Consider the following 12,957-nt stretch of genomic DNA (forward strand, 5'->3'; position numbering starts at 1 on the left):
ATTTCAAAATAGTGTCATGTCCTCCAAATCCGTCAACTCCTACATATTTAGTAAAGTAATTAGATCATAAATACTCTAATTTTAATTAATTATCATTCATCAAAATTTAAATTAGATCATTAATATAAATATCAAAATATAAATTAGATTATTAATATAAATTATATCAATACATGACATATGCACGCCAACTTTCCCAAGATGCGACGCGGCTATGCCATGCCCTTGGGTATGATCATACTACATATACCCTTGAGGTATCATCGTGCCTTGAAGCACGCCTATGGCCCTGGCCTAATTTCGAAAATAATTTCTTATAAAATATTTATAAGGATAAAATTATTATATTTTTCTCCGAGATCTCGTATTAACGGAAGCGCACCGGATTTGTCTTTTTAATATATATCTCAACTCCGCCATTTACTTTACAATAAAGCTCCCACTTTTGCTTTCCACTTGTTCTCAGTGTAAGCCAGCTGTGATCATTCCACATGGACAAGTGACAAGTGGAATTTGGTTCCATGCAACTTTTGTTGATCTAATTGATAGCAACAAGACACACACAAATATACCATAAAAATTGTTAAGACTAATTTAATTTAATAACTAAAGTTTTGTCACAGACATCGGTATAGAACGGTTATATGGATCAATTCGTGACAGGACAGATCGGTTTATAGAAAGTCAGCCTTTAGTGAGATAAGATGAGTTGATCCGTCATCTTAACGAATTAAAAAATTGTCAATGCAATTTAATATAAGATGGATTATGGATTAGATCGGTTATGATTATTTTTTTTAAAAAAAATTTATCTTGAACGTTTTATTTAAAAAGATTTCATTAATTAAATTTATCCCGAAACAGATATATTAAATATATATGAATATGAATATGTTATGATGTCGAAAAAGTTAATTTTTATTTTAAAATTATAATAAAAAAATAATAGTTGAATATAAAACTTAGTTTACATATGTTTCTCAATCTGTTGGTCAATTTAAGTCTATCGTCGATTGATCCCCATGGGTCATATGTCTAAATGGATCGGCTCATGATAAACTTATTTTAATAAAATTTTAATCTAACTCATTTAAATTATTTGATAGATGACTAATTTAATGCATCTAACCTAAATTTACGGCCTATTGATAGTACTGCTCATATCAATTTTTTTTTTTTTGGAATTTAATAAATTGTTAAAAGAACATGTTTTTTTTTTAAAAAAATAAAGAATAACAACCAAGTCAGGGAATTATTAATATAGCTCTTAAGATTTAATACATTTTGTAAAATGCCCATTAACGTTTTATTATTCATAAAATAGTAAACTATTTTATCCTTTAAATTATCATGTACACTACCTAGGGGTATTTTGATAATCAAGTTAAATATTAAAAGGTATTTTAGAATTAGTGAAACTTTTATGGTCTTTTTGAAAATTACTCCGTATGCGATATGTCTATTTGGTACTTCATTATAAGAGTTGTTTATTCTGATTTCTGACAACACTGCCGCCGCTTGGATTCGAGTTTTTGACGCCTCAAGATCGCTCATTCGCTGATCCTTCGCCATGGAATCGGAGCACTCCGTCGTCCTCGCATGGTAATTCTCTTTCTCTCTTCGTGAATTCGTACTACATGACTTGCTTTTGTTTACTTCTGGCTGAATGCCCCGTTGGGTTTAAGGGGATCGGGCGAGGATGGGCAACTTGGGATGGGGGATTGGGAAGAGAAGGACTGGGTTCACAGCATCACGTCCCTCGAGCCCAAGAAGGTCGTAGCTGTCGTCGCCGGCAGTCGCAACTCCCTCGCCATCTGCGACAACGGCCAAGTCTCTACTTTCCACTCCTGCTCCCCCCAAAAGTTCTTGTTTTGGGTGTTTTTGTCCATTTCTATCGATATGTTTCTGTCTCTTGTAGAAATAATGAACTGTTTTGTTTCTTTGTGAGTTTTCAGCTCTACACATGGGGATGGAATCAAAGGGGAACTCTGGGCCATCCTCCGGAGAAGAAGACGGAGAGCGTCCCGAGCCTCGTCGATGCCCTATCCGGTGTAAAGATAGTTCAGGTATTGTATGATTTGGAAAGAAATATTACGCCTTCGCTTCATGCGCTAAACTCGTTCGACGAAATGCCGTTTGGTCCTTATTGTTTTTTTTTGTCTATCGGCTCTTTATTTCAGGCCGCAATTGGTGGTTGGCATTGCTTGGCTGTGGACAACGAAGGCCGGGCTTATGCTTGGGGTATGCTAAAAAACTAGTAAAAGTTTTCTTTATTGGGAATTTCGATGTTGAATGAGACAGCATCTTAGATTATGCATGTTACTTTGTGCATTGTGGAGGACAGGTGGAAATGAGTATGGGCAGTGTGGGGAGGAGCCAGAGAGAAAAGAAGATGGAAGTAAGGCATTAAGGAGGGACATTGTAATTCCTCAGAGGTGCGCGCCTAAGCTCTCTGTTCGGCAGGTAACAAGCAGAAACACTATTCACTTTGCTTTTTAGCTTTGTTCATGTTGTATTCTGTGGACACGTCTTTACCTTATTGTAATCATGAACTTTATGGCCTACCGCCTTTCAGCTTTGTTCCAAAACAAACAAACAAGTCAGCAATTTGCATAAACTAATAAATTATAATTCCCGCCATTCAAATTTCTGTATCGGACTAATATTTGTCGGATATAGATTTTTTTAATGGGTTATGGGACCGCTGAGAATACAACTGTTTCGGTATGTTACAAATTTAAATGTGTAGATTAATTCTTTCCTAAAGTTTATCCTTCTCAGATAAGTGTTTACTTGGTTAAATTATTACACTCCAACATTCACAAATGTGCTCTTTAAATATTATTATTTCTTTCTGACTATGAACTAGGAGCTATAAACTCCAACCAATATCATGATTCTGTAGACATTTTGAAGCAGGCTTACCAAACTGAAAGCAAAGGGCCTCGTAATTGCCTTTTTCTGTGTATACAAAATAATATTTATTAAGATTCCCAAGGAGAGTTCTTGGTAGGATCTTGTGTGTTTTTTTTTTTACCTTTACTCGTCACTCCTTTGTCTCGGAGGTTATCATTCTTAAGGAGTGGCTTATTTTTCTGTGTGATAAGAGTATGTTAGTATTTCTGTTTTTTTGGTTAATAATTCCACATTGTCATTTCTTCACCTCAAATATAAGTGTCGGTTAGCAACAGGTCTAACAAATATTTGTTTGTGAGACACCACCCTCACAAATTGCATCACTTTCCAATCGTCTACTTTATCTGTGAGGGTGCCGAGTTTGAAGTTGCTCAAGTTTTAGTAACCTTAATTCAACCTAAAAAACCTTCTTCTTGTTACTTGGTGTCTCAGTTATAACCATATGAGCAACTGAACAGCTGCAGCAAACTGCTGTTGTGGCTGTTACCAATTTTTCTTGCTTATGGAGCTAAAAAGTAACCTGTCAATTATCTCTCAAATTTTCTTGCTTCTTGTTCTTCAGAGTTAGTTTTTAACCTAAAAACTCCAACATATAATAGCTTGTAAGGCCTTAAATTGTCCCCGAGGCCATGATGCCGCGGTAGGACATCCAGGTTGTCACCCAGGCACCCGCGGTTCGAACCCCAGCTATAGCGTATTTGCAGGAATTTTTCCTCCAAACAGAGAAAGGATGTTGGGTTTCTGGGCTGGTCGTGATTTACCCTGGTGGCAGGTGGAAAATTTCCGTGGGACCGGGCCGGTCACCCTCAGGGATAGTCAATAAAGCTAACTGAGATTATCAATTTTTTTTTTTTGTAAGGCCTTAAATTCATGTTTGAAGTTTGTTTTCTTTTAGATTTGCAGGTCTTTTTCCTTCGAACTATACAAATGCTTGATAGGCAAATAATGTGATAGAATAATGCTTGAAATTTCATGTTTCTATCTGAATTGAATAATGTTGTAGTTATTTTATTGGGAATTCTTCTCAAACGATTCTCATCTTAAGCTTCATAATTCTTGGTCTTGATGGTTCTACAACCAGTATTCTTATGCTGGCTACTAAAATCATTATGCCTCACCAATAACATACATGCACAGTTCGAGTTGGTTAGAAATTTTCTCTGAATTAGCTTCATATGATCCCAGGTTGCTGCTGGAGGGACACACTCGGTTGTACTAACTCAAGATGGTCATGTCTGGACTTGGGGGCAACCATGGCCTCCCGGAGACATGTATGTTCTTTCTTGCATCTTCGGAAGTTTGTTGTCTTTCCTGTTACATCAATTTGATATATATATATATATATATATATTAAAAACATTCTGGATTAGCTACAACGTCTACTTTTTGCCCCTCTTTTTGTATGTAGTACACAGATTTCAACCCCTGTACGTGTGCAAGGCCTTGATCGTGTCAAGTTGATTGCTGTTGGTGCATTTCACAATTTGGCTCTGCAAGAGGATGGAACCTTGTGGGCATGGGGAAATAATGAATATGGTCAGCTAGGAACTGGTGATACTCAACCAAGATCACAACCTGTTCCTGTTTGGGGTTTATCTAGCCTTACTTTGGTGCGTAATACAAACTTCTCAATTATTTATATATTGCTCCTTTTATTTAGGTTTGAGTTTTTGAGATATAGGTGGGATCCCGCTTTTTTTTTGGGCATTATATGACGGCTAGTTTCTAGCCACCATTTGCTAAATCTACCAATGAAACCAAACAACATAAAGATAAAACAAAATGAAAGCTCAAAACTATAAATTTTAGCATTGTATCCTACTTTCAGTCATGTACACGTTGAGAAATCTCATACCTTATATTACTTCTCGGTTCACATCGTCTATTTTTGCATATTGTCCAAAATGGATAAACCTTGTCATCTCGCCTTCCTTTAGTGTCTTTTCGCTCCTGTCCAAAATGCATAATTAAGTTGATCAAAATGTTGGGACATTGGACTTTTGTTCCATTTAGGAAAACAGGACCTTCATTTCTTCCATTACACTAATATAATCATAATTCTTACTCCGATTCTTTTTGCGGTAATCTTCATTGTGTTTTCATCTGGTCAACCATTAAATCCAAAGGTAATCCCTTCAAATTTATTTTGTGCTATTATCTATTTTGATGAGTAACAGAAAACCGTCATATGATTTCTATATTACCAAATTCAAGCATAAAAATTCTTAAGGACCTGTTGATTCTTTCAACTCATCCTTTTAGTTTGATATTGCTTCAATGAATTTATAATTTATCCATATCTTTGTAAAGCAATTAGATAGTAGTAAAGGTTGAGTAGTACCTTCCCAGCATACAACAATTGACTGTAGTAAAGGTTAAGTTGAACCTTCCCAACATACAACAACAATGGAACTGTTTGTCAAAACTAGTTGGAATCAACTAACCTATGTTATAGCCGCTATTGACTCTATGTTAAGACTATCGGTTCACTTCCTTGGTCATTTCAAGTACCTTCAGGTCATTTCACTTCCTTGGTCTTTATGTAGAGCTAGAGGCATATCAGTTCAAGTACTTTGTCTTTACCGACTTCCTCGGTTCATTGTCGAAAGGAATCCAAGAATAAGGTTTCGTCCTCATGTTTCTGGTCACACGGAGGCTTTAGTATTTAAGAAGAGAGCACTCTTCTCAAACCAAAGAGAAATTTTAACAATTCATTTTTGCAATTACACTCTGTACAGTGAAACCTTGAGCCATCTTATTACACTGATAATTACCTAATTAGTAAAATGAATTATGAAATACTAGTAAGATCTCAATCTAATGTTTTTTTTTTTGGCTTTTGGGCACGGAACTTTTAGTGAGCAACCACATATATTTAGCCACGGTAGAGAAAGTTGATAAATTGTCTTTGCCTTCACTATGATAGCTTCCCATATCAACCCATAAGGCTTTGATAAAAAAATTTCTGGTTTTTTCTTCTTGTCTGATTTCAGTTCACTTTTCACAACTAAAGTAATAGACAATAGTTCATTAGAGCAAGTTTATGCACATTTTGACCATCTGGTTAGAATGTCTGGCGGATTGTCAAGTTCTGTGTTTTTCAGTTGGTTGTCTTTCTCTTTCTAGGTCGACATTGCTGCTGGTGGTTGGCATTCAACTGCACTAACAGATGAAGGAGAGGTAGTATTCCCATCATTTTTAGTCCAATCTTGCCTAAAGATAAACAAACATGATTGAATTCGTCATTATTCAGTAACCTCTTTGATCATTAATCACCTTGAACTCAATCTTAAGAATTTGTGGCATACTGTGATCAAAAGTAGGCCTGTGGATGTTTTATGTTACTATAGTACTATGTTTTATGGAAAGTATGGGCCGTGTCGGTCTGTACTATGGAATATTGTTAAAAGAAACATCAGTGAGATAACAGGAACAACATATCTAGTAAAACAAGCAAGTAGTATCTACTTTCTGCTTTAAGACTGTAAAATGAGAATTAACTGAAAGAGTTTTGAGTTTTCGTGCATAGTTATTTGTATTTGGTTTGCTTCATCAAGGGTGCTGCTTGAATACAAAACATCAATACGAGTTTGTATTCGTTCCTGCTCGTGTTAACGTTAAGATTATTGTTGCTAATCGGAAAGGTATATGCATGGGGAAGAGGGGAACATGGAAGGCTTGGATTTGGAGATGACAAGAGTAGCAAAATGGTTCCACAGAAAGTTCAACTATTAGTTGGAGCAAACATCGTCCAGGTAAATTGGTTATATTGGTTATCATCGAAAAAATAATGCACCAGCAATTTGTTCCTCCATACGACCTCGAGTCAAGCGTGCCCGTTCTTGCTGATTTCAGGTATCTTGTGGTGGCACTCATTCAGTAGCATTGACTCTCGATGGGCGAATGTACTCGGTACGTATTTGAAACTTGTTCAGTGTTGTCTTGGAAAGTTACTCTATCTGTTTGAATGTGGAAACAGTTTGGAAGAGGTGACCATGGGCGCTTAGGTTATGGGAAGAAGGTTACAACCGGCCATCCAACGATGGTGCCGATCAACTTACCACCCCGGAAAGACCTCAACGACTCTGACGGTCGATGGAGTGCTAAGCTTGTTGCTTGTGGGGGACGACACACTTTAGCAATTGCAACTTGGGTCGATGAACCCAACGAGTCCTGCTCAACCTGAAACTTTAGGAGTTTGAATTCGATGAAAAGACATAATTTTGTATGAATAAGTACATTATTGTAATTATTAGTCATTAATTTTACAGAGCGAAGGATAAGATTATGTAGTCGATCTTTATGGTTATATCAATGTGTTCCATCTTATCACATCTTCTACAAGTTGGTTGTAGCTTCGATAGCCATCTAAATATATTTTTAGTTTTAACATTGTTGAATTTCTTAGTTGAAAGTTGAGCACATATAAAAAAAAACAACCTATATATAAAAAATATTAATGGAACATATTCGAATCATTTGTGTTTTGTTTGTTATTCTAGTCAAATATTGTGAACAGTCAAGTCATCGATCAACGAATAAGTTGATGTGTGCGTTCTTTGGAGATTATCGGGATGAAAGGATCTAAAAAGTATTTCAAAAGAGAGTTAAAATGACGTTGTGGATGGATTCCGACGGATCACTCTGGTGCTCAAGTTAGAATTTATTTAGGTAAGAAGAAGAAAAGGGAGAGAACTCCCACGCGTACATTCTCTAGTGTTTATATAGCTATCAGAATAGCATTTTCACGTCAAGTGCTATATTCTTGACGTCATTCTAGTATGAGCCAATGAAGAAATCAAATCCGATAACCGTTAGTTGTCTTTCCCTTCACCAAGCGTCATATGCTTGATGGAGAGCAATTAAGAGACTAGATCTGACAATCAAATTTACTACTTCTCTATTCATCCGGTGCTACATGTTCCGGAATATTCACAATTGTTGCCTGCATATCTAGGGAGAAACAGTCTCATTAATGAGGCAGTTACACTTCCTCCTTATTCACATGTCACTCATGTGTTTTTAGCATGCCACGTAGGAAGTAGGTCTGATCCGAGGATGGATGAAGAAATGAGGTTAACGTTGAGTGACTTTAAGGATATACGAAGTTGATGATCGAGACTGAGGTAGGGAGGATATCGAGTTCTGAAGCAGAGACAGGAAGGATGTCGAGATTTGAGGTCGAGGTAAGAAGGATGTCAGGATCTGAAGTTAAGGTATGAATAATGTTGAGAATTGAGATTGAGACATAAATGATATCAAGAATTGAGACAGAGCTAGTGCTGATGTTGGAATCAGAGGCTAAGACATAAATGATGTTAGAATCTGAGGGTGAGAAAGGGATGATATCAGCAACTAAGGCTAAGTTACCATAGCTGACTTATCCTAGGTAAACTCTACTCCTTGACTCAATCACATTTAAATTTCTTTTAGGTTGAATCTGATTCTCTTTGAGTTACGTTTGATCCATCTTAAACTTTAACTAACAGCTCAATGTTATTTTTGACCACATGGCCACGTGAGAGCTGAATTCAATCACAGCAATCATTAAAAAAAAAGTTTTTCTTTATTTATTTTTTTAAATCTATGAATAATTAGGTGTAATTTAACTATGGCAATACATGGAGTTTTTGTATGTGCATAGCATGGTTTGAACGTTAATAAATGTCATATCCCTCCTCCACCAAATTATATAGGACTCATATATCATATACATATTATATTAATATTTCTATATTTTTTACACAGCCCGTATTATTTGAACATTAACCTACTACTCACATTCATATTTATTTTATTTTATATTAAATAAATAAATACATTTTAAATTTATACTTGTAATTTTATAATATTATTATTTTTAAATATATTTATTACTTAAAAAAATTTAGTCGTCTTTTACTAATGTTGTTTATTTAAAAATAAAATTTATTATAAATTTGAAATGGAGTACAACATAGAAAAACTCACAACATATAAATTAAACATTTTGAAATATATAAAATTGAACGTTGAGCCCACATTTTAGATATATTTCAACTCCGTCTAATTTCCTAACATAGGCGTTCGAAATATCAAAAGCGTTGGGAATTTATCATTTTTTTAATGTTTATTTTATAAAATCTGATTTAAAACCGTTGGAAATTTATTTTTGAACGCGGTTAATGAGTAAGTGTTATAACACACCTTCAGGAAAATTGAGCAATTTAAAAAATGATATTTGAAGTTCGTCGGTCCAATATGGAAGCGTTGGGGCCGACAATCATAGTCCACTAGAAACTGGAGAAATATTGGGGTAAAACATCGTAAGTAGGCCTCACACTATTTCCGGTGAGGCTGCCACCGGACGACGATATTGACGGCCAGGTGTCAACACCTCGATGGACCATTGACCGATAAATACGAGCGTACTACGCGGCTTTGCTTTTCCTATATCATCAAATCTTCGATACTTAACCAATCAGTTACCTTACTCACAATTGTTTGAAACTTGGGCCCCGCTTGACTAATCGGTATTCGTTCACATGCACATTTCTCGGGTATTGTGAAGTACGTTTAAGTTATTTAGATCCTTATTTCTCTCGAAATCATTCCTACAAATTTAAACAGACCACAAATTGAAGAGCGAAGACTCCCGAAGAGGCCTCGCGATCGTCTTCCGTTCTTCGATCCCTTCGAGTTCTGAGGTAATGTTTACATCGGCTAATTCTTCTACTTTGCATTTCTTCTGCTTTTGATCTTTGTGTTTGTTTCGGACATTGTTGCCGATTAACTTCTCTATTTCTTCTCCATATTTGAGAGCGATGAGCACGAGATCTTACAACTCTTTGTCACATTTATTTGTAATGTTGTTTGATTTTAGTTTTTGGCTGTTTTCCTCTTAAAATTTTAGATTTCGTGATGTTTTCTGGAAAAGGTTGGTAGCGTTGAGTTTGTTCTAAACCTTTTTGGCGACTAAGTTTGCTTTTCTTCCCCAAATTGAGAGCGATCGGAACATCTTGCGACTTCTTGTCCCATTATTTGATTATGTTCTTTGATTTTACTTGTCTGTCTTATCTGAGAAATTTTGATTTTCTATTATGTTTTCTCGAAAACTTGGTAGTTTTGAATCTGTTCTTTCATTTCCCCAATCTATGAGTCTTTTGTTGGTAGTGTTCTTCGTTTTCTGGCTTCTCGATCCATGGATGACATGTATTTGATGGAGGAATAAGGAAAAGAGTAAATTTATATTTAGTCCTTTTTCTGTTGCAGATTGACTAGTAACTTTTAGGAGGGTAAAGCAAAAATGTCCTCTACAGAATTAACCAGGGAGGAGAATGTATACTTGGCTAAATTGGCTGAGCAGGCTGAGCGATATGAAGAAATGGCGGAATTCATGGAGAAGGTGGTGAAGAGTCTCGGATCTGAGGAACTGACAGTGGAGGAGCGCAACCTCCTCTCCGTGGCTTACAAGAATGTCATCGGTGCACGTAGGGCTTCATGGCGCATCACCTCTTCGATCGAGCAGAAAGAGGAGAGCCGCGGGAATGAACACCATGCCAAGGTGATCAAGAAGTACCAAAGCAATATCGAGGCTGAGCTCACCAAGAACTGTGATGGAATTCTGAAGTTGCTCGATTCCCACCTTGTCCCTTCTGCCACATCCGCAGATTCAAAGGTGTTTTATCTGAAGATGAGGGGTGACTACCACAGGTAAATGGTGATGCGAAATCCTCAAGCTAAGTGCGTTTTGTGTTTTTTTTGTAGTTTATTAAATTAGTTTTTGAATGTTGTACGCTATTCAGGTACCTTGCTGAATTCAAGACTGGAGATGAGAGGAAGGAGGCTGCTGAGAGTACACTGGCAGCTTATAAATCTGCACAGGTTTATTTTCTTGTTTGAGAACCTACATGTTGTGTTATTACAAGTGGTTCATTTATAGATTTTTGCAAAGCTTCTTACACCATCTATTTCTTGTTTTGAGAGACTTTACTCTTTGTTTATTGTTTTCCTCTGTCTTTGATTTCCTGCTATTTTGTTTCATCAACTTTGTGAGCATGCTTTGTTATTATTGGTTTCATTTATAGCTTTTTAGAAAACTTTATATGCTTATATTGTGTGTTTTGAGAACTGCTTTATCTTGACAATTTAGTTTTTTTTATGCCAAAATATTTTGATGATTGTTGTTTGTTTATTATTTTTCCTCTTAATTTCCTATTATCACTTCATCAACTTTGTGGAATATATAGGATATTGCCCTGGCTGAACTGGCACCAACCCACCCAATTAGGTTGGGATTGGCACTTAATTTCTCTGTGTTCTACTATGAAATTCTCAACTCTCCTGACCGTGCTTGCAGCCTTGCTAAACAGGTTAGATACTTAGTTCTTGTCTTTTGTTTTAAGCACATTTATTGAACATATTGCTAGATGATGATTACCTGTCATGAATTGATTCATTTGTTCATGATTAATCCTTAAGCACAGTCCTTAATAATAGAATCTTCTTAAAGTATATTTTGATTGTGTGGTTGGATAGAGTGAGAAATTGTAGTTTCCATACAAATTTTCAAAATTTAAGTCTGAAACCTTGTCCTAGAATTAGGGCGTCTATGCTTTGCAATGTGCACTTTCTATGATATGACAAATCAGATGGAATAAACTACGAGCGATCATACCTTTACTGAATCATCCAATTAGTTGTCTTTTTGCTTGATCATGTTCCATGTATAATCTTATTAATGTAAAATGTTTCAAAACTTACTCGTGTCAAAACCAAGTTCCTATAAACACTTTGATCAATCACTATACTTCCATTTTCTCTTGATAAGCTTAAATTTTATAGCCCTTGCTTAAATCTTCCTCTAAAGTTTTCTGTTTATATTTGTAAAAATTTCATATTCAAATTTCAGAACTTACTTCAGTGCTGACAACTCATAGCAGAAGAGCGATCATAAGTTTATTCTTTCATGGCTTCTTACTTAGTTCATTTCTTTCGAAATGTACACTTTGATAGCTAAATTGTTTAAGATATCTATAGTTGTAACTTGAAATATTGTGAGAAAGTGTCCATAAAGTAAGCTGTTTGATTGCTCTGCATCACCAAACTGCAAATCTGATTAATCTCTAGATGACAGCAGTTTTGTTTTCTTTTTTCTCGCAGGCTTTTGATGAAGCCATCTCGGAGTTGGACAATTTGGGTGAGGAATCTTACAAAGATAGCACATTGATCATGCAACTCCTTCGCGACAACTTGACCCTTTGGACTTCTGATATCACGGTCTGTTATATTTTCTTTTTAATTTTGGAACCTTCTAATACTTCAGGATAAACATGTAGGTTGCTCATCCATGTTCATTTGATTATATATATATTATAACAAATAAATCTTAACATTCTTGAAGTTGGCTTATTAATATTCATGAATAAAACTCATAAAGAGTTCATAAACAAATTTTACAAACATGTCTTTACACGTGTATTTATAACATTATCTGTAGCTATTATTTATGATATAATTTTAGAATTTCAAATTATCTTTAACATGCTTAAAAAATAGATAATTTTTTTTTCACTTATTGGTTTAATGATTTACCTAAATTAAAAGAATAATTATATTGTTAGTTGCTCTCAGTGAAAGTTCTAACTCGATTAGCATTTAGTTAAACAAGTTCATTGATATAAACAAATAAGTTCGCTAAGATCTAAACACTCTCTGATACCTGATTTATGTTCCATTTGCTAGGAGGATGGAGATGAGATCAAAGAAAAGGAAGCCCCAAAACCAGCTCAAAAGCAGGAATCAGAAGAGGACAGCAAGTGATGACCAACCAAACCTGGCCTTGTTTCAGCAAAACAATGGCAGAAGTTGGAGGAACCCTCCATTTGTTTTCCTTGGAGCTGGCGTTGAAGAATTGCTAGTTATTCGAGTTGTTATTTTGTGCTCCAATGTTTAAGGTGCTAATTAAACAGAGGTCTACTGTTCTAACTATCAACATTTTATGTTCCATCATATTTACTACAGTTATTTCGATAGAAATTGATTCCCAGTGTCTATTAAGAA

At 35.5% G+C, this 12,957-nt stretch overlaps 2 protein-coding genes across 2 annotated transcripts; both read left to right on the forward strand.

Moving 5' to 3' along the window:
- Window positions 1-1,474: 1,474 nt before the first annotated feature.
- LOC122046060 (ultraviolet-B receptor UVR8-like) lies at window positions 1,475-7,248 on the forward strand. Its single transcript, XM_042606560.1, has 11 exons — window positions 1,475-1,602; window positions 1,686-1,830; window positions 1,956-2,066; window positions 2,181-2,241; window positions 2,345-2,463; window positions 4,102-4,187; window positions 4,325-4,526; window positions 6,043-6,096; window positions 6,561-6,671; window positions 6,772-6,828; window positions 6,896-7,248. Exons 1-11 carry the CDS (start codon window positions 1,571-1,573, stop codon window positions 7,100-7,102), a joined length of 1,185 nt encoding a protein of 394 aa, XP_042462494.1. The 5' UTR covers window positions 1,475-1,570; the 3' UTR covers window positions 7,103-7,248.
- A 2,257-nt stretch (window positions 7,249-9,505) lies between these two features.
- LOC122046061 (14-3-3-like protein) lies at window positions 9,506-12,933 on the forward strand. The gene is made up of 6 exons (XM_042606562.1): window positions 9,506-9,602; window positions 10,168-10,608; window positions 10,701-10,779; window positions 11,145-11,267; window positions 12,058-12,174; window positions 12,640-12,933. Exons 2-6 carry the CDS (start codon window positions 10,202-10,204, stop codon window positions 12,715-12,717), a joined length of 804 nt encoding a protein of 267 aa, XP_042462496.1. The 5' UTR covers window positions 9,506-9,602; window positions 10,168-10,201; the 3' UTR covers window positions 12,718-12,933.
- Window positions 12,934-12,957: the final 24 nt, after the last annotated feature.

Source organism: Zingiber officinale, chromosome 2B (genome assembly GCF_018446385.1).
Source record: "Zingiber officinale cultivar Zhangliang chromosome 2B, Zo_v1.1, whole genome shotgun sequence".
Lineage (NCBI taxonomy): Eukaryota > Viridiplantae > Streptophyta > Magnoliopsida > Zingiberales > Zingiberaceae > Zingiber > Zingiber officinale.